Source organism: Podarcis pityusensis, assembly GCF_964106645.2.
Source record: "Podarcis pityusensis genome assembly, chromosome: 5".
NCBI classification, from domain to species: Eukaryota; Metazoa; Chordata; class Lepidosauria; order Squamata; family Lacertidae; genus Podarcis; species Podarcis pityusensis.
The window spans coordinates 30,348,561-30,375,366 of NC_138032.1; the positions used below are offsets into that span (position 1 = coordinate 30,348,561).

The 26,806-nt window shown below is 43.3% G+C and overlaps 1 protein-coding gene across 1 annotated transcript; it reads right to left on the reverse strand.

The window, feature by feature from the left end:
* Positions 1-1,246: 1,246 nt before the first annotated feature.
* Positions 1,247-25,875, reverse strand: MOGAT1 (monoacylglycerol O-acyltransferase 1). The gene is made up of 6 exons (XM_081006949.1): positions 24,945-25,875; positions 11,016-11,194; positions 9,773-9,977; positions 7,854-8,028; positions 5,155-5,354; positions 1,247-2,132 (listed from the first exon to the last, which is right to left on the reverse strand). The coding sequence occupies exons 1-6, from the start codon at positions 25,444-25,446 to the stop codon at positions 1,978-1,980; spliced, it is 1,416 nt and encodes a 471-aa protein (XP_080863075.1). The 5' UTR covers positions 25,447-25,875; the 3' UTR covers positions 1,247-1,977.
* Between the last annotated feature and the right edge of the window lie 931 nt (positions 25,876-26,806).

Genomic DNA, 26,806 nt, shown 5'->3' on the forward strand with positions numbered 1-26,806 from the left:
TTCTGAACTGACAAATGCTTCCAGTGGAACTAATGCCTGAAATTGTACACATTCAGATCATAGAATCATAGAACTGTAGAGTTGGAAAGGATCACAAGGGTCATCTAGTCCAACCTCCTGCAATGCAGAAACCGTTTTGCCCAATGTCGGGCTTGAACCCACAACCCTGAGATTAAGAGTCTCAGGCTCTACCGACTGAGCTGTTTCACCAGCTCACTTTTCATGGTTTCCATTGATAATACTTAGACTTAATTTCCCCTCTGCAAAAGCTTTTTGATTACTAAAAAACATGCTTTTGAAAGAACAAAAAAATCAAGCAGATTTGATGGGGTCACTCATGTGACTTAACCAGGAAGCATTATCCTGTTTCTTAATTGATCCCAGTGCCATCCAATACACTGCTGTATTTAATTGGTTACAGGGAGAAGGAATATCGGACCCACAGGCCAGTTGCAGCCATTCAGGCCTTTATTACGGTATCTTGTTCTTGGGACTTTCCCCAGCCACCCCACTTGGCCCTCATCAGCACTGCTTTGCAGCCTCCTTGGAGTTTTTGCCTGGCTGGAATGTGTCCTTGAACTCATCTAATGCCTGGATGGAGCATCGTGAGGAGTGTAAGAGTGAGTGTAAAATCTAGCCTACTGTGGAAAGGTAATGAATGCCATCCATTGCTCTGGCCCTCTTCACCACTGTCATGTGACCCCCCAGAGTGAATGCAGGCTGGGAGCTGAAAAAGGTTCCTTGTCCTTGGGCTGCAATGATGTCATCCTGTTTACTCAATACTCTACTAGTGGGAATCACTATGTGACTTAAATGAGGAAAGACAGCAGTGCAGAGTGAGCGGAAATAGGTGCAAAAGCACTTGCCTCCAGGGAAAACAGTAATACAGAACAGAAAGGGGGGGGGGAGTGATTGTTTACAAATACTTTTTTCTGTCAAAATATTTCTGCCCCACTGAAATTGTTGCTCTCAACCTGAAAGCTAGAGAGTATGCAACACAGTTCTAATATTTTAAAAGTTACATTGCAAAGTATTAATTGCACCTCTTCCCTCCTGTCTCTTTGGTGAATGAGCTTTGAAAGGGAAAAAATCACAATGCATGGCTCCTTTAGAAGCAAAAGTGGTTTGTTTTCCTCTATTATCATTATCATTTGGGGGGGGGGTGCTGTGAAAAAACTTCCCAGAGAATCATCAATTTTGCCTCATCACACTACTCTTCTAAATAAATGCACCAATTACAAAAGTACAAAGTTCCCGTCCCGTCTTTGGCTTATTAAATCACTTCAAGTACAATACCATATGGCTTAGGAACGCCTAATATGCCACATATTGCATTGCATAGTTAAATACAGATCAATAGCTAGGCAACAAGCCATACACGAGCATTCATCAAAAACATTTAAAATTATTCAGTCAACTCAGATGGACACAATACACTTCTCTTTCAAAAAAACAAACAAACCAAAGGCTTCTCTGCTGCAACCACTCGGATACTAACTGAACTCTGCAAGAGCATACCTCTGCAAAATCCCTGCCTGTTTCAAAGGTAGGAAAAATTTCCTGGAGGAACAAGACTGAAGACATGGGAGCCCTAGACTTATTCCACGAGCGCTCTCTTCACATAGTACAGACCAATCATCCCTGCTTACAGATTGAGTCTGTCTCGGAAAAAGCACAAGATTAAAAAGCATTAGGATTCTTTGTAGATTTGCAATGTTTTGTTACAGAATTGCATCCATTGAGAGAAGGAATAAAAATGCATTTCCAGACAATAGAGCAAAACAGTATACAAAAACACAGAGAGAACTGCAAATCATTTTTTTTAAAAAAAGCAAATGCGTCACATTGTACCCAGCTACACAAGAAGACTGTAACTCTTGTAAGTTGTTGGAGAGAAGGGTTGGATGGGGTAAAAGGTTGCTTTTCACCAGCAAGCAACTCTTCTGAATCAGATTCTCCTTGTACTTGAACCTGCATTTAGGTAAATGTGAGAGATGCGTGCTCTGATATCCCATACTTTTCTTTGTTTTTGTCAAATAACTCCTGGAGTTCCTGCAGATATTTCTCATGAAGTTGATTAATTTCTTCAATGGTGGGATTCAGATTCTGTTTCACCGCAATAGGGTTCCCAACTGCAAAATCAAAAACAAAATAAGAAAATCCCAGTGAGAGTCATCTGTGTAATTGCTCTGATCTAACTATCTAATGATCTTTCATAAATTGTAAGGGACCTCTAGAGCTATCCAAATTCTAAACTTTCCTGCGTTAGCAGAGCATCACAAATGACCCTGTCAAATGTGGACAGTGGGAATATCTACCTATTGGTTTTTCAGTACAACTCACACTGAGGCATGTGGATACCCTTTACTATGTTGGTTTCCTGAATACATTTTTCAAAAATGGTTCTGTGTGATCATAGTACTGCAGAGCAACAGCAATGTCCAAGGAGGAAATATTGGCGAAATTGGTAGGATCAGTGTCACCACTTCATTAGAAGCTGTTAACAAAGATCTATACAACCTGGCTGCTTACAGCACTTCTTCATGTACATACAGTATGAATGGCAACAACAATTCGCAAGTGAAAACAAACAACATGAATGGTCACATGAAAAGTAAAATTCCCAATTTTATTTATTTATTTCGTAAAAATTATATACTGCTCGATATTTTTTTGTTGTTTTTTTAAAAATCAAAGTGGTTTACATCCAACGAACTGCTTTTCCAAACAGTCTCACATACTGAAGACAGATTCTTTTGCCGAAAGGAAGCCATTCTGAAAACAGAGTATGTCAATATGTCCAAAGAAAATAGATTTGCAAGTGGGAAGGACTTCTGCTGCAGCTCTGTTAATTACAGGCAACTGCCTATTAAGGAATGGAAGTATAGTGGTACCTGGGGTTAAGTACTTAATTAATTCCAGAGGTCCATTCTTAACCTGAAACTGTACTTAACCTGAAGCACCACTTTAGCTAATGGGGCCTCCCACTGCTGCCGCGCCGCCGGAGCACAATTTCTGTTCTCATCCTGAAGCAAAGTTCTTAACCTGAGGTACTATTTCTGGGTTAGCAGAGTCTGTAACCTGAAGTGTATGTAACCTGAAGCGTATGTAACCAGAGGTACCACTGTACTTTATTGGATACATTTTCCTTATTCAGTATTTATAATCAAATGACTGCTGCTATCTGAACAACCTGTTTCTTTATGGTGCCATCTAAACCTAGAACTAGTTTGTAAATTTGGGACACTATTATATGCATGGGATATGTTTACAAGTACTCAAAGATACAAAGGCATAGAAAACTTCGTAGAAGTTGTCCTTCTACTTACCTAGACGTTCACAGTTTAAAATGACCAGTATGCCAATTGATCACCTTGTGTTCTTGTTTAACAGAACTGTGTCTTTGTTGCAAATTGTTCTTGTATACTTATCAGTTTCCAAAAGTTAGTTATTTTGTTCAATCACATCCACCCTGCATTTCTTTCTCGCTATTTTTAAATCACTTTCATAAAGCAACAGGTTGAATCAGCACCTGGAACCTGCTCCACCCTAAAAGGCTCATGCATCAGTCAGTTTAAATTAAGCAGTCAGTGCACAAAGTAATGCACCTGTCCTTTTAAGTTCTAGTGTTTTTGCAGTTAGCATTCTTTCTTTTCTTAGCCTCTTCTCCTCTCTCCTACACCTCCTCGAATGATCTCTAACTTGTATTTACAAATGCAAATCTACCTCTCAACATATTCTGTGGCGTATCATACTGTAGCAAGCAATATGCCACTTTTTAGAAGAGCACTTCTCTTAATCAAAAGTTGAGCCAGAAGTGGTTTTCAGTCCTCTCTTCACTCCTGACAAAAGTGGTTAGAACATATCTTATGATTCTGTTTACATTTTAAAGCAGCTGACATAATACTTGCAGAAGACCTCAAGAATATGGTGTGTTGCTAGAAGTTTGCCATTTGAAAACTACGCAAAGTACAGGAATGGTGGAAGGCAATAAAGGAAAAAGTACAAACCGCTCAACATATTATCAAACTCCTGCAATAACCTGGTTTTGGTAGATAACCAAATGGGAATGTAAGTGGACATTTTTAAATCACTAATTATTTGGAGCTCAAGGAGACATGCATGGGGATTATTCCATTTTATCTTCATAATTATCCTATATAGTAAGTTCAGCTGAAAGATAATGGGATCTGTAATCATGCTGGGATATAATGGGATCCACAATCACTGAAGTGTACCCAGTGGGCTTCTTGGTTGAGTACAGTAGGAATCCAAATCTCTCTGGTCCAAGTCCTCCTCCTCCTCCTTTGGCGATCACTCATATCTGAGTAAGATTGTCTTCCATGAACATGGTCTTAACGGTGAGTCCGTAAGTGACTGTGGAGGCCAGTTCTGGATCCACATGTCCTTCCACAGTGGGAACATAGGTTTCCTGGCAGGAGTTGATCATGGGGAGGTTTTGCCAAACGTGCCATCCTCTTAGCACGTTTCTCCCTTTCATCCTGAGTTTGAGCATCTTCAAAGTCCATGACAATTTTGGTAAAGGCTGTTCTCCAATTGGAGCGCTCGTGGGCCAGAGTTTCCCAACTGTCAGTGTTTTATTGGATATGCAATCAAAGTATTTATTATCTCACTGCTGTATTGAAGTTACAAGAGAGCTTTGGTGATTTTAATATATCATCTTATTTGATTTGTTGTTGCAGTTGTTTGATTTGTATTTTACTTGTGAACTGCTCTGGGATCTTGTAAGAAGAGCAGTATATAAAAGGAAATAATAGTTAACACACATTTGGTCTGATCCACAAAGGCTCTTATTATGTTCTTAACACAACATACCACACCAACCGTACAACATAGGGATGCGGGTAATAAAGTATGAACTGAAGCATGTTATGTAGATTATTTTCTGCTGACAAATTCTATGAGCTACATATAAACACAACACAGTCAAAGGGCAGGGGGAGAGGAGGAAACCTATAAATAAAAGATCAGGAAAGAGACAAATGCTTATTTCAAACTTCTTCCTCTTCTGCATTTGGTGCTTAAATGGTATATGGAACCGTTTGCAAAGGCTAAGTGGCTACTATTTCTTGACACAGATTTGTATATTAAACATGTGCATATGAGATCAAAAAGAGAGCAAAAAGAACTTACCAATAGTGTGAACAGGTTTCCTGTAAGGCATCACCCCAAAGCTATATTGAAAGATTCCTCTGCCATGAAACAAAGGCAATGCAAACCCCATAATCTTCTGCAGTTTCTCTTGCAATGTTCTGAGCCTTGATCCTTTGGGGTTTGCAACTTGTTTGAACAGTTCATTTTCCCCAAAAGAAAACACTGGGACCAGTTGAGCTCTGCCAGAGAAAAGCAACAACGCAGTTGACATAACTCATGTCAATGGGTTGACAAGTATACCCATTTAAAGGAGCTGGAACATAAAGAAGGCTGATCACGAAAGAATTGATGCTTTTGAATTATGGTGCTGGAGGAGACTCTTGAGAGTCCCATGGACTGCAAGAAGATCAAACGCATCCATTCTTAAGGAAATCAGCCCTGAGTGCTCACTGGAAGGAAAGATCCTGAAGCTGAGACTCCAATACTTTGGCCACCTCATGAGAAGAGAAGACTCCCTGGAAAAGACCCTGATGTTGGGAAAGATGGAGGGCACAAGGAGAAGGGGACGACAGAGGACAAGCTGGTTGGACAGTGTTCTCGAAGCTACCAGCATGAGTTTTACCAAACTGCGGGAGGCAGTGCAAGACAGGAGTGCCTGGCACGCTCTGGTCCATTGGGTCATGAAGAGTCGGACACGACTAAACAACAACAACAAATAACTTTGGCACTAAATTCATGTTGCTACCTACTGCCTCCTAGGAAAAACAGGCAATAGGACTAAGCCTCCATTTACACAACTAAATGCAATATTAGTCCAGGACTAAACCAGGTTAGTCCAATGGGACTAACTAAGCAGATGCCATACATCTAGGGCTTTCTTTCAGCCAGAACTCAGTTCTAGCACCTCTCAGGTGGACGCCATTTCCATTCTAAGAGAATAAGGGAGGTGTTCATGGTGAGTTCCAGCACCTGTTTTTCTAGAAAAATAGCACTGCATAGATCAGAGGTCAGTGGCTAAGCTTATTTTGGCCTGAGGGCCCCATTCACCCTTGGCTAACCATGTGGAGACCACATGCCAGTGGGGACTATTGCCAAACCTAAGCATGGCCAGCCCATACGCTTGCATAAAATTTCTGGCATGGACACACAGGGCACATGCCCAGGCAGGCAGCCCTCTCCCCAGCCAAAATCAGTGAAGTATTGACCGCAGGGCAGAAAAAAACTTGCATGGGATTTTTACGAAATTGTAGTTGGTTGCCTCTTTTACCAAGATATAAAGTTAGAAATGACAGTAAATGCAAGAAATGTTGAAATCGGGAACAATAACCACAGGAAGGGAATGGCCCATAGGACTGCTGTTGGCTAATAGCTCACTTACAAAGAAATATTGCAAGCACACAGTAAAAAAAAGTCATGAAACAGGAAGTTGCTACAAGTGCAATTTCATACTTACGTATTAAATGACTCTTAGACATATATAGGACAGCTCTTTTCTGTGTGTGAATATTTGGTTCTTGTTATTGGAGGGGGGAATCTATTTCACAACACTGCACTTCTTCCCTCGTTTTTATATATGTGGGGTGGAGGATAATTTTAATTCAATTCACACTTAAAGCCAAATTGATCAATTTCTGACTTTCCAAAACAATGTGAGAATTCTTCATAATTTGCACTTATCCAAATTCTGGGATGCAATTCTGCAACCAACATTTACGAAAAGGCACATATTGGAGTGGGGGTGGGGTGGAGAGGGAAGAATATACTAGTGAAAATAACATACAGAAATGTTTTATATTAGGAGAAATTGTTTGCAAAAGTTGAAACGCCGTACAAAAACGTATTAGGAGAAATTCACATTAAAAGGCTGATGAATTTTCACGATGATTTTAAAAAGTCACAGATTGCTGCAGAAATATGGAGAACTGAATTGAAGGTGGGGAAAATAAGAAACTGAGAGAACTGAAATTGACAGATTTTGTATGCAATTTTCTCTAGCAATTGTAACGCATGTCAACGCACATAGTAGCACAGCAGGTGTGCTTTCATACTATGATGTTACTTGGCTGGGGAACTGCATTGCAAAAGTTGGAAAATGCCTTGCAGACAACCCCAGTGCTAGAGACAGACAGACAGACAGGTTGTGTATCCGCAGCAGTGACCAGAGGAGGGATGACTGCTGGGGAGGACTGCAGAGAGAAGAAATGCCATGGTGCAACTGCAGCGGCACAACAAAGCATGTCTATCTCATATCAGTCTCTACAGCACTGTAACTCTCCAACCATTTGACTTCACCCCCAAAGACGCACTCCTCCATTGTCTCCTGAGACAGACGGTGGCCAACGACAAGATATAGAATACTATCAAGTACAGTGGTACCTCGGGTTACATACGCTTCAGGTTACATATGCTTCAGGTTACATACTCCGCTAACCCAGAAATATTACCTCAGGTTAAGAACTTTGCTTCAGGATAAGAACAGAAATCGGGCTCCGGTAGCGCGGCAGCAGCAGGAGGCCCCACTAGCTAAAGTAGTGCTTCAGGTTAAGAACAGTTTCAGGTTAAGAACAGACCTCCGGAACGAATTAAGTACTTAACCTGAGGTACCACTATAGTTCATTTCATGTTTTGGGTACCTACATTCCATCTTATTTCAATTGACAAGTTCTCTAGATTCCCAGTTAATGTCCTGTGTGTTACCACTTTATCCTTAATGGGTGAGGTCTACACATAGAACTTACCCATGTTTCAAAGCCACCTTAATGAAGCCTTTCCTTTTGAGGATGCTAAGAGTTAAGCTTCCAGGACGGGCATCTAAAGACTCTTCTGCTCCTCCAATTACAATCACAGCAACATTTCCACCGCCTTCGTGGCTGAGCACATGAGACACACTCTTCTTGGATGCTGAAACCAGCCCTGAAAGTGTGAATAAATAAATAACAGAATACCCAATCAACCGATCAGTGTTGCATAGAAACCATTAGTCAGGTGGAATGAAAAAATCTGCTGAAGTTAAATTTGTGCTCCGTACAGTAGTTAATTCTTTATTATAAACATGCAAACAGTCTACAAATGACATATTACATAATGCAATCTAATAGTCACTAATTTACCGTTTATTTTGAAAAAATCCTGTATTAAGATTGTGCCCTTAATGAATTATAAGACAAATATAAATATGTTTTCTAAAAACTCATATTACAGTTTATTTAAATATCTACAACATAAATGATCATATTATTTAATTGAATATGATAGCAGTGGGAAAAGCTTAAAAAAAAATTAACTGAGGTTCTCATTTCATGTACTTAAAAGGGGCCCACTGACTCTCAAATTGCTCATTTCTCTGTCTACCTTCCCTTAAGCATACCAGCTCCATTAATTCTGTCACTGTGGCAGGCAAAAAAACCCAATTTTTATTAAAACTATTTTTGTTCTGTGGGAATTATGGGAGTACACCACTTAGCTGCTATTAATACTCTGATTAGATTTCAATGTTCTGCTCTTATGTCCTTTTTTTAAGCTATCCCAAAAGATGGTGGATTCATCTGTAGTTGATATCCAATTATTTCTTATATATGCTCTGTAACAAACTACCGTTTTAACTTATGAAACAGTAAAGCCTACATGTTGTTACTACTGAATTTGATGACCCCTGTTTGGGTGTTTCCCCCTCATGCACAGGGCCAGATTTAGGTTTGATGAGGCCCTAAGCTACTGAAGGTAATGGGGCCCTTTATATGTCCAGCTGTCCTTTGCCAACAACAAATTGTCTCTTTTTTGTTGTTGTTGAATATATGCTATATGGTAATTTATGGACCTAATAGGTATCTAACCAGTGATATTTTAGGGAGCAGGCTAGCAGGCGGGGCCCATTACTTACATCATAGGAGCCTACACAACACGAAACACTTGCTGTATGTATGTTTTGTTTTATTTGTTTTTTATCTTATATTTTGGAAATGTACATCCAGTTTTATTTTCCCTTTAAATTTTTTGGGGGCCTTCAAGAGAGAGGGGCCCTAAACTATAGCTTGTTTAGCTTATACGTAAATCTGGCCCTGCTCATGCAATTAATAATCATGTGAGGGGGTGACTGAAGCTAAATCCTTCTTCCCCATCTGCAACCCCCTACCCTCTCACTACCCAGACCTGAGGAGTACATCTGTAGAGCGGAATCTCCTCTTTCTGCATCCTCTGGTGATGTGGAAGATGGAGAACACCTGAATAGGGCTGTGAGAATCAGGCCACGTCCCAGAGCTTACTTTACGAAGTGAACAAAGTGTGCCAGTGAAAGCATTACATTGCTTCAAATGGCTGGTGAAGACGTGGCTTTTCGAAAAGGCCTTTGGTGAATGATCTTTTTGCGAGCTCAATTTCTGATGGCTGTTTTACAGTTCTGAATCTTTGTGACTTGTATTTTGGTGTATGGGGGCAGCAGAGGGGAATAATGTTCTGCTGCACAAGGAAAACTCCTGAAACTGGCAGAACATTCTCCTTAGTGATATGTTAAATACAGCCCACTGTTATTATCTGATTTGCTAAATGTGTTCGGTTGCTTTGGAAATCAGGTAGGGTCGCATTTTTAAAAAAAATACTGTACATCAATTCCATTTTTTGAAAAACAGACACATCTGAATTACTAGGGTTTACTGCTTACCTGCACACATAATATAGTCTCTGAAGAAAGGACACCTGAACCAGAAAGGCAAGATGTGTAGGTATGGAGTCAGACCAGGGAATAACTTCTTAAAACCTGTGTATTCTGTGCAAAAGTTTCCAAAAGCTCCAGCGACAAGGACGCCATGAGGATGAAACCCAAAGAGGTAGTTCTGGCTTGGATCCAAATCCGAGGTTTTTATGAGCTGAAATAAAGGCTCAGTAAGAAGTTCACTCTTCATTTAAAAGTTGACTGGCAATTGCATTCTGGCCAATTCAGATCCCACAACGAAAGCTAATTATTGCTTTTGCAAAACAAACCTGCTCCCCACCCCTCAGACATTTTTATGAGATGGAAAGTTATGGGGAAATGCTCTGGAAAGTGTGGGGTAAGAAGAGTTTGGATGAAGAGTTTGGATTTGATATCCCGCTTTATCACTACCCGAAGGAGTCTCAAAGCGGCTAACATTCTCCTTTCCCTTCCTCCCCTACAACAAACACTCTGTGAGGTGAGTGGGGCTGAGAGACTTCAAATAAGTGTGACTAGCCCAAGGTCACCCAGCAGCTGCATGTGGAAGAGCGGAGACGCGAACCTGGTTCACCAGATTACGAGACTTCCGCTGTTAACCACTACACCACACTCTCTTGATGTCCTGTTGCATAACCTCCACACCCACAAATAAGAAAGATTGCTCAAAGAACAGCTTCTCTGGAAGCGACCTCAATTTGGGTTAAAAATAAGAAATGGAGGTGGAACTTGTAGAGTATATAGACATAGAGATCTCAGCTCCATAGTGTTATAATGCAATCTATGCACATTTACTCAGAAATAAGTCCTGTTGTGCTCAAGCTGTTTCAAGTCAACCATAGTTGGTTTGTTAGGATTGCATAGCAAGCTGTAGTTAAGCAAGAAAAGGATTGAAAGCTTTCAAAACCATTTCTTCCAGTCACATTGGAGGACAGAAAGGGAGTGTGCAAAGCCCAAGGCTTATCTAGGACCATAATGTGGTGCTCAGCCATTGTTTAGTGCAACGTGTGGCCATGTTTCTGTGATGGCCTCTTCACATTGGTCATCCACACGTGCAAAGTTTCAGCACAGGAATAATAATGGAACAAAACAGAAGTGGAATCCTAACGAGATGCAAACTACATCGGCTTTCCTCACCATGCTCTGGGACATACGCAGAGTGCACAAGCATGCACACACAAACACATTAACTTTCACTGCAAAACACTTCACTCACCTGAATTGGAAAGTATTCCTTAAAGTATCTCCACACAGTCCAGTTTCTGACCCACTTGGATCTTCGCCCCCCAGTTTGGGGGGTTTCCCAGTCCAGGTAGAGCCAGAGCGCATAAAAAGCTGAGATAAACCAGTAATCTCCAAACACAAAGATCATGAAGATTCCACAGCAGCATTGTGCTAAAAACAGAGACACAGAAAACACAAAACATTTCATACGATGAATGCAACTCATAATTTTACCTCCTTGCCATTTTCTTCTCCTTTCCCATCATGATCCCTATGGCTGGCCAACAGTAGCCTCTTGAGGGTTCTCTCCTTGTACCTAATCCATGGAGGGTGCTTCCCCCATAGCCACACCAGCTTGCTGCTTTGCTTCTCTGCAACTCTCTGCTCTCAACTCTGACATACATCCTGCTCTCTGCCCCAAAACTCGTAACACTGCGATATTGCTGTTGACAGCAGTGGAAGGTTCTATTCTATCCTTTGCATTCCTGCAAACCCCCTGCTGCTGCTGCTGCTGCTGCTGCTGCTGCGCGATTTCTGTTCTCATCCTGAAGCAAAGTTCTTAACTCAAGGCACTCTTTCTGAGTTAGCAGAGTCTGTAACCTGAAGTGTCTGTAACCCGAAGCGTCTGTAACCCAAGGTACCACAGTATACCCTTTGAAATCCTTCATCAAATGCTGGGGTTTTTATTTTACCCTTTCAAAGGCTTCTCCTTTATTTTGTTTCATTTTTGTCATTCTGCCTGATAAAACGAGAAATCAGAGCACGGAGGCATAATGTCCTGCCTTGGATAATTTAAAATGATAAATATTAATCATTCTGCTGAGAATATGTGGTTCGGTACTACAATTCCATGATACTGTAGTTTCAAGCTGAAGCTGGGCAATAATTTATTTTTAGCTTTGGGAATAAAAAGGAACCTTTCAACCACACTAATGGTAAATTATTCTAATCCTGACATGTATACATGAATAGATGCAAAAGTCACTTTTCAGATATCCACAGTCAATATGCAGGTGTCAGGGGCCGAGTAGGGCTAACACGACAGTGGCAGATACAGCAAACAAGAGCCTCAGGAAAATAGGCAGCCAACAGTGCTGCCCTGTTCATGTCTACTCAGAAGTAAGCTCCATTGCTTTCAATCCTACATCAATTCACTTAGGGGTAAGCTCATTTAAATCAATGGAACATATTTCTAAGTGGACGTGGATAGGAATTCACCATTTTAAGGGAAATGAACTTGAGAAGAAATTACCTAAAGCCAAATTTTGTTTTTTTAAACTCTCAATTTTCTTTCTCATCCAAATCAAATACATTTGTTTCCCGTAATATAGCTTGTATCCAAAATGCATAATCCGACACAATTTAGAAATTATTTGGCAAGAGACAAGGAGACAGAAAGGAATTGGAAGAGTGGAAGACATGGAAGGCCAGATCTTTCTTGAGTAACACACTTTCAAAAGAGAGAGTCTTCTCCCAGTGCCAAACTTTAACAGATTTAGAGCCTGCACAATAATCCCATGTACGTGCAGAACTTAAAGCAAAGGGATCCTGAGAACATTTCAGGGGAGAGGACAGTTATGATAAACTTTCCTCTTGATTTATCAAGCAAGTGGTCACGAGTTCTTGTATTACAAATATCTTGCAGCACAAGTTTTGCAACTTATTCCCAAAGCCGAGATGTACGTATTCCATTTGTGGCTGAGCAAGTTCCTGACATGACAATGACTCAATATAGTCTCACTTGGCTTGACAGAATCACTACCCTTTCAGCTCCTTGGCAGGATTCCACATGGCTTAACATCAACATGACCTTGAGGTATGAAAGTCACACAAAGTTTGATGACTAGTACCTGGCAGGGCTATTCAAAGACTTCACAAAGGCTGCCACACAGTCCAGATAGCAACAAAAGCTGATAGGATAGGTTTGCTTTTGTACTAACCAAGGGCTTACCCTGAGATGTGCGTCCTGCTTTCCTTAGGGTAGGAAGCCAAATGAACTCAGAAACGCTAAGGCTCAAACTAACACACCCACTGTTCTTTCTGTGTTTGTCTGAATGACCTGTTAAGCAAAGTTAACAAAGCTCATGGTGTTAAAAAGATCAACAACAAACACACGAGAGAGTTCTTAAGCAGCTTTGATTAAAAGCAAGTTGAAGACCAAGTTACATAAACCTTGGACAACAACATATTTTTGGTGAAAGGCAACACAGTGACACAGGCAGTTCAACTGGTCAATCTCTGCATGTCACTCTGAGCAATGTTAGGGACCTGAAAGAGTAAATGGTCAGCCATTTAGACTACAACTCCCACCAGCTACACCAGCTACAACTCCCACCAGCTCCATCCAGGATGAGCTAGACCACCACTCTTGTTTGCATTTAATTTCAGTTTAGTTCCTGCACCTTCCCATTCAATATATCCCTGACTTTCTCCACATGCGTGATTTCTCCTACCCAATTGCAGGCTTTGGTTTTCCCCAGGGGTCAAACCCCTGCTAAACACCATGAATCTTAAGCAGGTGGCCTTGGACCAGTCACTATCTCTGTCTAAACTACCTCACAGGGTTGTTGTGAGGATAAAATGGGAGATGGAGAGGGTAGTTTGTTAAGGGTTCTGGGAACTCTAGCTCTGCGAGGGGAAAACTACAATTCCCAGAATTCAATTGGAATGGGGGTGCTTTAAAGGTGTACACAACCTAAATGTGCTTCCCATGACCAGAGACACTTTCCCTCAGATATTCCAAGACAGGGACTTATTATTGAAAATGCATTCTGAAGTTATCCCTCTGCTGGGTTTCACCTCTAGCACAAATGAAACTGAGGGCAGGGCACAAGCATCTTGTGGTTTGGGCAGGGTTTTTTCCCCTCTTTTTACAAAAGAGATTTGCATCAGCTTTTACGTCCCTAAGGGAAACAGGGTGGCTTGAAGGAAACAGGGCCATAGGTGACACATTAATGGCCAATGAGGAAGTGAGACTGAAATAAAACACCCCACATGACCTAGGAGCAGGAGTGGGGAAACTTTTTCAGACACCCCAAGGATATTCTGAGGGCTGTGGGTTAGGGAACCAAAAACACAATGACTTTAGATGTACTGTGTGTTGCAACAAGCTGTCTATAAGGAAAGAAGAGCTCAAGGATTCCAGTGTGTTTACATGTGTGCTCCTTAGCCTAGATCTTGCAATTCCTTCACCTGAACCAGAGTTTGTTGCTCCCTGCTGAATACTAGACTCACCAGCAGATGACAGCCTTGTAAAGTCCTTAATATATGTTGCTATGATTATGAACTTTGCACCCTCTGTGGTTTCCAGTACAGTCATACCTCAGGTTGAAGTAGCTTTGGGATAAGTATTATCAGGTTGCGTGCTGCGGCGACCCGGAAGTAACAGAGCGCGTTACTTCCAGGTTTTGATGATCATGCATGTGCAGATGGTCAAAATGACATCACACGCATGCATGGAAGTGGTGAATCATGACCCGCGCATGCGCAGATGTGCGGACGTGGGTTGCGTTCGCTTCTGGATGCGAACAGGGCTCCAGAACGGATCCCGTTCGCATCCAGAGGTACCACTGTACCTGTTCCTAGTAAAAAACTGTCTCTCGGGGGCTTGGCAACAATTTTGAGGATTCCCTTTAAATAAAGAGTAGTGGCCAGTTCACAGAAGAGCATCAGCTTCACTTCCATTCCTGATGTAAGTGTTTATTCATATAATAAACATATATAATCAGCCAATAATGGCAACATTCACAAACAAGAAGAAGATAGTGGGCTGGGGACCCTGCAGTGTGCAAGGGAAAAGCCTAGGAAGGGAAGTGATTCACAAACAAACCTATGAGAACTAAGGACTCAGCTACACTGGCAAAGAAAAATCACTTTATATGCATTGTTTATGCATTTTAACACTATGACACCAGATGGTGATGTGGAGTTCCATTTTTGCTAACCCGATTTCTCATACAAAGTTTGCAATGCGTTTAACTGAAATGCTTCTTCGATGTGTCTAGATCCAGCCCAAGTGTGCTCAGTGGCTGTGGATTGCGAACTGCCCAGGGTGGTGGAAAAGAATGGAGCAACGGGAATCCTGAATAGGGAGCCCAACACACTGCAACATTTATTTGCACTGCAATACCCACTTGTTATATTAGATGGCATACGCAAGCAGATTCATCATGAGATTAGAGATTCCCCAAGTTTAAAAAGAAGATAACTGTGCTTCTGTTACATGGCAGGAGATGTCATTGCAGAGCTTTCAGCAATGTGCAGTGATGGAGAGAGCTGTGTTGGCATTCAGACAACACCCCTATTTTCACCCTCAAACTGTATGGAACTGCAACATACATGAAAGCAAGCGCTTGGAGCCAGACTTCCAGTTTGGCTCACTTGTATAGCTCCTCATCTAAACAGCCTGACTCCAGTCAGACATACAACATAGGCGCAACATTATTTAGGATCCAACGCATAAAAGAAAAACCTAACAGAAAAGCACCACACAAAGTCATTGCACTGAAGCAAGTTGTCTCCCTTGTGCTTAATCCGCGCTGGGTGTTCAGCAAACAAAACATTATTACACTAATTGGATTAAGCAGGAAACACTTGTCCGAGGCTGTGCCTCTAGCTTCTATTAATGAATAATAAATGGTTTAGGAGCTGTCAGAGCATTGGATGGAATGACAGAAAGCCAATTCATCCTCACTGACAAAGAAGCGAGCCGTTTGGTAATTTTAGACTCCAGGCTTAATGGTATAAGAATGTGGAGAGGTGGGATTGCAATTCCTTTCGATGGCCGTGTTTCAAATGTGGCAAGCCAACCTTGCTGCATTTGAGGCAGGGGGCTCCTCCTCATTCTGCTGAGTGAGGCCCTGAACTTCTGCCCAAAGTCCTGCCCTGCACCACTGGGCAAGTTGAGTGGCATAATAATAATAATAATAATAATAATAATAATTTATTATTTATACCCCGCCCATCTGGCTGCCCCAGTCACTCTGGGCAGCTTCCAACAAAGTAGTAAAATACAGTAGTCTGTTAAACATTAAAAGCTTCCCTAAACAGGGCTGCCTTCAGATGTCTTCTAAAAGTCTGGTAGTTGTTTTTCTCTTTGACATCTGGTGGGAGGGCGTTCCACAGGGCGGGCACCAGTACTGAGAAGGCCCTCTGCCTGGTTCCCTGTAACTTGGCTTCTCTCAGTGAGGGAACCACCAGAAGGCCCTCGGCACTGGACCTCAGTGTCCAGGCAAAATGATGGGGGTGGAGACGCTCGTTTCAGGTATACTGGACCGAGGCTGCATACTGTGGTAAAGATTCAATCTTTTTTTTTTTTTTTTTTTTGCCAATTATTTGCAACATTTTATTCTCTTGTATGGAGTGTATGGGGGGTTAGGAGGAACACCTCTGGCGGGAGACGCATTGTGCTACTTCTGGGGTAGCTTGCCCACCTTTGGTCCCCATCCTGCACTCAGCTCTCACCTGTGGCTGCTAGAAGCTGTCAGCATGAGACAGCAGCCACATTCTGGGAAATGTTCCGACTGGCTGACTAAACCAGGTGAGGGTAGCCAATGGGTCTCAAACCCTCAGTGGGTTGGGGACTTCCCCTGCAGACAGGCTCCAGCAGATTGAGCAGACAAGACCAGTAGTGGGTCCAATGGTCAAAAAGGTGGTTTCTGCACGCGCCATAGAGGGAAGTGAGGATCAGGTGTGGCTCATCAACCCAGGAAGGTAGCCCATCTAGGCGAATGAAAATTCTGGTCCTAATTTTCCCTGAGGAAAAAAAAAATCTGTACCTGCTACCCTGTGGGGCATCTGCAGGAGAAGAAAAGGCTAAGGAGCAAATTCTACACAAATCCAGAATGGAGTCCCTAAGATACCTGGATGGTGTCTTGCATACCTCCTTCTGGCAACACCTGCAGCCAAGCTGGTGCCAAATGTATTGCTCTGCTTTCCTTTGGACCACATCAGTGAGGCCAAGAGAGGGGAATTGTCATCTGGACAGTCCAAGACCTCCATAATAAACACTGCCCAGGCTTGCACCCCAGAGAGGTCACTTCAGTGCTGCTAATGCAACAAAAACAACTTGGGAAGCAGCAGTTAGGAGTTACCGGTCTCTGCAGCCACAGCAGACGTTGTGATCTTCCAGCGGTTTGATTTCACCCCCGAGGCAGACTCCATTGACTCTTGAGACAGACAGATGCCAATAATTCCCTAGCAGTTATTCCGCTACATAAACCATTAGTAGATCTGGAAAAATCTATGCTCAGTAAGGCCCCATCCATATACAGAAACTTGCCTGAGCCGAGCAGGAATGATAGGAGACTTGATTTCTTTCATCTGCATGAAGCCCCATGCAGTTGCCTTCCTCATGTCACCATGTCCTTGATCTTTACAGATGATTAATAAGAGAACAACTGCTATCTTTGTCTGTTCTGCTTTGGAGAGCAGCCTCTGGCAGAAACTACATGTATGCTAGGACAAATGAGCCACAAGCTGAAAGTTCCAAGAGAGTATTTTCACAAATTCATGCAAATGGCTTTTTGCTATATTAGTCATGGAGAAGTGTTTCATAAGGACACAAGAGCTCTGCTATGAAGGGGACTCTTGCAGCTCTGACTGCTCCTATACTAGCCACACTGGTTGAAGGAAAGGTGCCTCCTGGTTGTTCATTCAGGCTCAGACATACAATGCGACACTCCACACATCACACACTTGGAATTTGGAAGCCAAGTTCTGCATTCTCTCCAGTGAGAAATTGCATTTGTAACATAGGCTCAAAAGTCTGTTGTAGTACTAACAACCGGAAAACTCCACACCAAGCTGTTCACAATTTACAGTGTGTGTGAAGCCATACTAGACTTCTCTGAAGTAAGTCCCTTGATTGGCGTTCCTCAGGGCTACCCCTCGCAAGGTAAGCAGCAGCAATAAAAGTAATGTAAACATCATCAGCACAATCTCTGGATGCTTAAGACTTTGGTAAATACTACATTTTGCTTTATTTGTTTTTTCAATAGTAGTAGTAGTTATTATTATATACCCTGCCCATGTGACTGGGAATACCTATTTGTAACAAATAATCACGAATGTTGCCAAATAAACTCATATTTAGTGGGAATGTGTCAACCATGGGATTGTTTGGTCATAAAAATAACAAACGGCCCCAAAGAAGCAAAGTCGGTAAGGTCCACATCAACCCTGGTGGCACATATTTTATGAGTCAAGCTTTTTTGGAAATGATAAAGAAGATGACTTTTTTAAAGCAATGGATCTATAGAATAACAAGATGCATCCTTCCACCCTTGACAGATCACTAGATGAGGGGCAAGCAACAGATATATAGAATTAATGGCTGAGAAGTAACGTCAGAATTGGCCATCAAAATTGGATGAGGCATAACTTAGCATCCAGGGCAACCTGTTTGCCAACAATAATATCAGTTTCAATTACAACCTGCTTTCAGAACTTTGGTACATAGTTTCATGTCACCACATATGTTCCTTGTACCTTACAACTCCACCAGCATAAGGGGGAAACAATATGTGCTGCTCATGCCAAGGTACTTTGGTTAATTTCTGCCCTACAGAAAATTACCATTTTTTCTGTGTAGAAGAGGCCCCCATGTATAAGATGACTCCTACTTTTGGGAGCCCAAAATTAAGAAATCAGTCTTTTAAATCACCTGAATGACCCACTGCCCTGGTTGATGGAAGTAGTGCTGTATTTTCACTGCATAATGGCAGGAGCCTGCATCTTGCTTCCCTCGCCTCGGCTTGGCTCCACAGCTACCTCCGCAGCCCAGCCTCATTGACTCAGGAGCTGCCAGGAACCCCTGAGCTGACGCATAGCTCACCACAGACTTACGGTAGAACTCCGTGTATAAGACGACCCCAAAGTCTGGACTAAAAAATGGAGGGGGGTGTTGTCTCATACATGGGAAAGTATGGTATGTAATTTAGCTCCTCCTGCGATCCTTTTGTAGTATAGTCAAATTGTGATAGAACACATATCGTACTTCAAACTTCCTCAACTGAATTGCCAAATGTCCAGTGCTTCACTTTAATGAAGAATGCAATTCAGAGCATGAAACAATTAATTAGCCTTTACAGTATTTGCTATGCTGCTGAGGGAGTAGTGTACATTTAATAAAACCACTAATTAGTTGTTTTTAGGTTGCTTCCATATGTAATAGTGACCTAGTAACCTATCCTGCTGAGTTTTGCTTTATACGTTTATGCTTAGGAAATGGATCACATTTCTTGTTTTGCAATCCTAAAGACATTCAATTGGAAGTATTTTCTGAAACCGGTAGGACTTACTCCCAGATCAATGGGTTTAGGACTGCAAAACTGAACAGCTGTACATAACTCATATTGGCAAAGATGATAGCTTCTCAAAAGGAAATCTACAAATCTTAATTTCCTATATATACAAAAAAGATTTAGCATATTGTGTTGACATTTTGTGTCCTCAGAAAACCTCAGTCATCATCAGGGCCTTTTTTGGAATCTTTTAAGCAAGAGATTTCAGAAGAACTATTTCAACAGTTATAAAACCTTTAGGACCCACATATCTATGGGACCGCCTCTCCTGGTATGCCCCGCGGAGGACCTTAAGGTCCACAAATGATAACATTTTGGAGTTCCCAAGTCGCAAGGTGGTTAGATTGGTCTCAACTAGGGCCAGGGCCTTTTTGATACTGGCCCCGACTTGGTGGAATGCTCTGTCACAAGAGACTAGGGCCCTGTGGGACTTGACATCTTTCCGCAGGGCCTGCAAGGCAGAGCTGTTTCGTCTGGCTTTTGGTTTGGACTCAGTCTGACCCTTGTTTCCCTCCCCTTATGGTTTTGATCTATAGGCTACTTTTAAAATGAGGCTGCATTTTAAATTGAATTTTAACCTGTATTTTAAATTGGGTTTTTTTCCTATTATGTTTTTACTGTAATTTTACTGGTGTTAGCTGCCCTGAGCCCGGCTCTGGCAAATTGCAAGTGGGCAGAGTGCTGTTGTGCTCCCATCCAGCTTGCAAGCTTCCCACAAGCATCTGGTTGGCCACTGTGAGAACAGAATGAAGAACTAAATGAGCCATTGGCCTGATTCAGCAGGCTTACTTTTCGTTCTTAAAAACTCTGGTGTGCAGGCAGCCAAGAGTGACCCAAGTTTATTCTCCTTCCCATTCTTTTCCATGGACTTTATTTAGAAAAATGTCTAGCCTAGTTTTCCAAAAGTGCGGGGTAGTTCACAAAGCAAACTTGTGGCTTTGGAAAAGTTTTATTTCCCATCAAAGGAAGTGCTTTCAGAAAGACAGCTTTTCAAGTCACAGGTGGGCTGTGCAGATTTTGTTGGTCCAAGCAGTAGACTGGAGACTAGCAGGATCTTTTCCATCTGGATGGTTGTATATAAAACTCTGCACTGGTTGGTATGGCTATTTTTAGTAACTCTTCTTTGCCCTGTTTTCAGTTAGTAGTACAGCATCAAACGATCTATGGTAATTCACACAAAAACTACTCTTAAACATTACAGCTAAACTGAAATATACTCAGAGTCGAGTGTGGATTTCATGCTCTTTATTCAGCTCATAGTAGTGAGGAATGAAAGTTTCCCCAAAATATCTGCTTTATATACATTATTTACACAATGGGTCGTACATGATTGGCTAATTCTGGGATTCTCCTGTAGGCCAATCAGGTTGCGGATTCACTTCCACCTGGAGCTGGATTGGGTGGCTCCTGCGGACCAATCATACTGCTGCATTGTTCTAGGACCAATCAGACTGCTGCTTTTTGGATCCTATTCAACTCAGTACATAACATAAATTGTAGTTGAAGCTTTAAAAAAAAAATCCCCAAGAAGGTGAAGGGAGGAAAGTAATGTGACAGAGAAGTCTCAGCGAACCAATACTTGGTTGGAAAATTGAAGCTCTGACTTCAGTTTGCTGTAACAAATGGCTCAACAGCTATGGTGAAGGATCTTAGAAGGTTATTTCCGATGGATAATGAGCTGATTAGTAGCCACTGGTTATGGTTATGTTATGTTTTTATAGGGGAGAGGAGGAAGGCTTGGCTACCGAAGCCCTGCACAATGAAGGAACAATAAATATTTGCTTTGCATGTTTTTTTGAAGCATACCTTTCTTAATGCCATTTCTAGTCATCATTCAGGAGTAGGGCATGGGTTATACTGTAGCACTTCACCATGGCGCTTCTATTATTTTTCTTTCCTTCTCTCCCCGCCCCCCCCCCCCAAATAGCTGCATCTGATCACGCAATAACTTTGGTATCTCTGACTCCACCTCTTCTCCATATTCTAACTTGTAAGATTAGTTTCTCCTGTTAGAAATTACCATCCTACACACACACACACACACACACACACATACTAGCTAAATAATTCCAGTACGTCTAGTACTGTTTCTAGTATGTCACAGAAGAGTCCTAAAGTCAGGCAGTTATAAATTACTCAGGGGGCAATCGTATGGCAAGAGTCACCTGGATGAGCTGCTTAGAATGCAGGTGAAGATATGCTTGCAAGTGGAATGTGGCTATCTCCGAATTTGTTTGTTTTTAAACATATTACTTATTTTTATTTATATCATGAAATTTATATACCACGTGATTGTAACTGCTGCCGCCCCCCAAAAAAACCCCAAGGCAGTTTACAGAAAGAATAATAGAATGAAATTATTAGTGAAAACAATTAAAACATCCAAAGAATTGGAAGCAGCAATAAACGAAGAACACATCAGCATTCTCAATATCTGGGTAAACAAAAATGTTTCTAGCAGGCAGCAAAAAGAGTACAACGAAAGCCCCTTTTCAACAAAATGACTCACCGCTCTGACTTCAGAAGCAGATTATAAGAAAAACAGTTGTAATCTTTTGTATTGTTAACCGGTTTTAGGCTGTAAAACTTAACAGGGCTTTCCTCATTTAGCTATTTGCTTGAAATATTTTCAGCCCACCCTTCTTCACAAGGGACCCCAGGGTGAGGTGCAGTAGCTCCATTTGAAAAAGAATAACCATCATCACAATGATAATCAGCACTCTTGCATCTGCTTGCCAGACAGGATTTTGGGTGGCTCTGAATTTCACAGGTTCCTTTTTATCTGAGAGGTATTGTAGCTCTGAATGCAGTGGTGTGTCCCTGCCTTAAGAAGATCTCCCTGGGCTCAGTAGTTAAACAACCATTACACTGGCAAATAGCCCCTTTGGGCACAAAGCACTAGAAAGGGCGGCAACAGTCCAGGCTTGCTTGGAGGCAACTTGGATACGTTCTAGTCTGGCTTCAGGGCTGGTCATACCACTGAACCTGCCTTAGTAGCCATGGTAGAAGACAGTTGTTGGGAGAAAGATAGGTGGAATGTGACCCTGCTTGCTCCCCGTGATGGACTGGCAGTTTTCAGTACCATGGTATCCTTTTGGAGCATCTCAGGGAGGTGGGAGTTGGGAACCCTGTGCTTCAGTGGCTCTGCTCCTACCTCCAGGGCCATTTCCAGAAAGGAGTTATGGGAGGCTGAGCACCATGGGAATTGTCCTGTTGTGCTCAGCAGGGTTTCATCTTGTTCACTAAAGCAGCGGGTGGCAACGGCAGTGTTAAGTTACCATCTGAAAAGAACTGTGATTTTTTGCTGGCTGGGTGGAGGGAAATAGTTTATTGTTATGAGAAAGTGACCCTCCAAAATTAATAATCCTTGGGTGGCGATGCTGCTGTGAAGTGTTAGGGGTTTCTTGACCACCACAAAAGTGAGAGGGAACCAAATTGCTGCCCTTAGTTGGAGATTTGGGGGTTGAACGCTCGCTGAAAAGTAAAGCCCGGCCCTTGGGAGAAGTGGATGGAAAGCTATTCTTTTTTTTACCCTGCTTACTCGGGGAGCAAGACAGCAACTGGGTGACATTGCAGAGATTGTCATCTCCAAGCCGGGCTGAGAGGCAAGACCTGCTTCTGGGGTGAAACTGACAGTGGGCTTGTGCCCAGTTTCGAAGCCTCCTCATTCTCTAGAGGTCTGTGACATCTCCTAATCGATTTCCACTTTGGGAATTTGATGGTGCTCTGGCTTTCAGACTGAGATCTGGTACAAGGCATGATGGACACGTCAACCCGAACCTGCGGAGCAAAAGGGGCACGAGGCGTCTTCTCGCAACCAACCCGCTTGACTAAATGAAGCGACTCCGCCTGCCCGCACGTGGCCAACTGGCCCCGACCCGCCCAATGGTTCCCCGGGATCCAAAATTAATAATTTGGAAATGTGTCACTAGGTGCAGACCAGTACTCTAGCAGTTTTTACTTCTGGGTATAGATAGTCCTATAAATATGTCCAAAAGACATCTCTGCTGATCATGGAATCCTAGATCATGATCTTTTGGTAATACAGTGGTACCTCGGGTTACATACGCTTCAGGTTACAGACTCCACTAACCCAGAAATAGTACCTCGGGTTAAGAACTTTGCTTCAGGATGAGAACAGAAATTGTGCTCCGGCAGCATGACAGCAGCAGGAGGCCCCATTAGGTAAAGTGGTACTTCGGGTTAAGAACAGTTTCAGGTTAAGAACGGACCTCCGGAACGAATTAAGTACTTAACCCAAGGTACCACTGTACTGTAATCAAAATGTCTTTGCTTAACCCATCAATCACCTAAATGGCACCACCTGACCTTAGTACGCCACTGAGGATGGCGCACTCCTGATTTCTCTTTGGGAAGGGGAAAAGTGTGCATCGCCACCCCTTCCATCCAGTGATGCTGTTTTCCCTGGTGGCGTTCTGATATGTTATTTTACCTGGCACAATCTGTGTGCTGCTTTCCCTGGCGCGATTGGTGGTATGTTTTTAGCAGTGCGAGACTCCCTAAAAACAACTTTGGGGGCGCCGGGCGGAAAATTTGCACCATGGCACTGTATATGCTAAAGATGGCCCTGAATAATTTTCTCATCCCAGCTCAGCCATTTGAAGTGAGGCCAAATGCAACTTCCAAAAAGGGTCATTCTGGGTGTGGGACCAGAGAGGAGGGACTTAAATTGGAGCCTGAACCTATTCAGCTCAGTCACATGACTTGTGGGGTAGCACTTAACACTGCTTTCCGTCAGCTTCTGTGCATAGGATTGCTCTCTTAGAATGCTAGAGCCTCACATCATCACAACCTTTCCGCGAGAGTGCGCAAAACTCATTGCAAATGTATAAAGTTCCAGTAGGCAGTTTTCCAAATCCCCACGTGGGACACTGAACGCATCTTGCCTGTTTCTAGATGGTGCAGTCTGAGCGTAAAGCACTTTTACTCTGAAGCAAGCCCCACTGCTTTAAATGGGGATTTCGTCACAAAGACGTGTGCACTGGCTTGCTGCCTTACTCTGGAGTAAGTCACATCAAGTGAGGAGGGGCTTATTTCCTAGCAAAAGCGTTTAGAACAGCAAGCCAACAGCCAGACTCTGCTCAGGTTTCCTAAATCCCCCTTTGTTTCAGTGCTACTTACTCCTTAGTAAGGCAGAAGGCTTACAACATAGCTGCTTGGAGCTGAACCTCAGCTTAGTGAGACTGACTTGCGAGTCAACTTGCACCGTGCATGAGCTCGAACCCTGCCCCACCCTATGCATGTTTACTCAGAAGTAAAACTTACTGAGCTGCCTGCACAGAATTCCATTATAGCCCGATCGTATATGCATCCCCTTCGACAGCTGGGTTAACTTAGTCGGTACAGTATGAGATTCTTAATCTCAAGGTCGTGGGTTCGAGTCCTACTTGGGTAAAGAGATTCCTTCATTATAGGGGGATGACCCTCGTGATCTCTACCAACTCGACAATTCCCAGCTTCAACCAGGCTCAACTCTCAGAAAAGCAAAAAAAATCACTAGCCTGGGGCGCGAACACATTCGTTTACTGCAGTTTCTGTTTACGTCCAAGCGAACTAGGCGAGGATCGGGCACCTAGACGGGGCGCAGACACGCTTACCTAGCAGCAGGAACGAGAAGACCCATTGAAAGACGGCGGCCGTCTGCAGCCTCCTCGCCAGGGGGATGTTGAGCGGGGCGAACTCGACCTTCATGGCGCGCCGCCGAAGAGGCTTCACGCCAGACGGCGCCCAAAGGGCAACGGTGAGCGCGGCTTCTCGCCTCCCCCGGGGTGGGTCCTCCTCGCGGGCCGGGCTGCGCCTGGCCAGTGGAGAGAGCCCATCGCCCCTTCCAAGTTTGGAGATCCCGAGGCGGGGCCCTGCCGCCGGCACGATCCCTGGAGCCAAGCGGGATCGTGAGTTGGAGACCTCGACGAGAGCTTTGCGCCTCGGTCCGCGCCTTCCCCGGCGCCTAAGCTGCAAGGATCCGCCCTGGCTGCCGGCCGGCAGCAAGGAGAGCGCTGCTTCCTTGGGCCGGTCGCGGAGTCCCTCGGAGGCGGTGTTGCTCGTGGGGAGGGAGAGCCTGTGGCCGGGGCAGGGGAGAGGGCATACGCGGCACAACATGGACAAACTAAGTTGGGAGGGCTTTCTTAGATCTCCGATCTATTTCACGCTGCCACATGATCCATTCCCTGAAGTCCTTATTGTAAGCAAGGAAAGTCCTGTTGCTTTCGAGGCAGTTAGCGTCCCAGTAAGCCCGTTTAGGATTGCACAGCCTTAAAAAAATAAATACAATCAGTTTATCCATTGCTATCATTTGTAATTGAAAAGTGTTTTTCATTTCATTCCAACAACGGGATGGGGTCAGTTACTTGTTGGGCGCAGCTCTCCCCCTCCTGCGCTCTTTTCTGGCTCCCCCATGCAATAAGCCGTCTCTTAGTTCAAAGATCCAATAATTTGTCTGCAAATGCAATTTGCTTCAGGGGCGTCGATTACTGCTGCAGAAAAGACAAATGTGTCTTGTTCGTGTTGCAAGCATCCCTCCTTGAAAGGGCAGATTCACAACATACATTTAAACATGGCTTCTCCCCCACCCAAAGAATCCTGGGAATTGTGGTTCGTTAAGGATGCTGGGAATTGTAGTCCTGCAAGGGGGGAATTACAGTTTCCAAGAGTCTTAAGAGGGGGAGGCAAGTGCTTTAAATGTCTGTTGACTGTGCTTTGAAGGTATGGTGAGGATTTGCCCTTTGTCATTCCTGAGGATGACTTACACCACAGAGTGGAAAGATGGTGGGATGACCAGATTGGTTCTCCTGGACCTCTTAGCACTGACTGGCCATTTGAGCTGGGCTTAGGAGGCTTGGTGTTAATGGAGACCGGTGACATGGGTCTGGGGACAATTTTTAATTGGACAACGTTGAGGGTGCAAATTTCCCTTTGCAAGTATATTGATTGACCTTGTATAAAACCATATCATAGGAGCCAACTCCTGGGGCCAAGGCCCATTCGCCCTCCCCAATAAAATAGTTGAAGAGGCTGGGCCACCCCAAAGTTGATGGGCATTGCCATTCAAATGGTGTGGGTGCGCCCCATCAATTATGAAGAGCGGAGCTTACTTGGCCTCCATCCAATATTTTATTCAAGTTGGCACCCCTGAACCATATACAGGCTCCTCCCTACTCATGCATGATCAGAACGCGCTTGACTGCTGACATGTGCCATTTGTGGCACCCAAAGGGGGCAGTTTGGAGGCAGACTAGATGGCACATACACTCATCCCACTGACACAGGTGGTAGCCAGTAATGGAACCCTCACATAAGTGGGGATTCCCCTGTACACAAACAGTTGAGGAGAATAAATCCATATATAACTTCATGAAGGCTGGCCAGTGTCTGCATAGCAATGGATTCCAGGTGATATTACAAGTTGGCTCAGTTTGCCTACCGATGGAATGCCCTTTCCCCTGATTTAGTTATCTTGACT

Excerpts from the sequence above, each read along its gene's own strand:
- MOGAT1 (XM_081006949.1), bottom strand. The coding sequence starts at position 25,446 with ATGTTGTGCCGCGTATGCCCTCTCCCCTGCCCCGGCCACAGGCTCTCC. Across the intron at positions 9,978-11,015 it reads AGGAATACTTTCCAATTCAG|CTCATAAAAACCTCGGATTT; the intron begins GTGAGTGAAGTG and ends CCTTTATTTCAG. Across the intron at positions 5,355-7,853 it reads AAGGTGGCTTTGAAACATGG|AGCTCAACTGGTCCCAGTGT; the intron begins GTAAGTTCTATG and ends TTTCTCTGGCAG.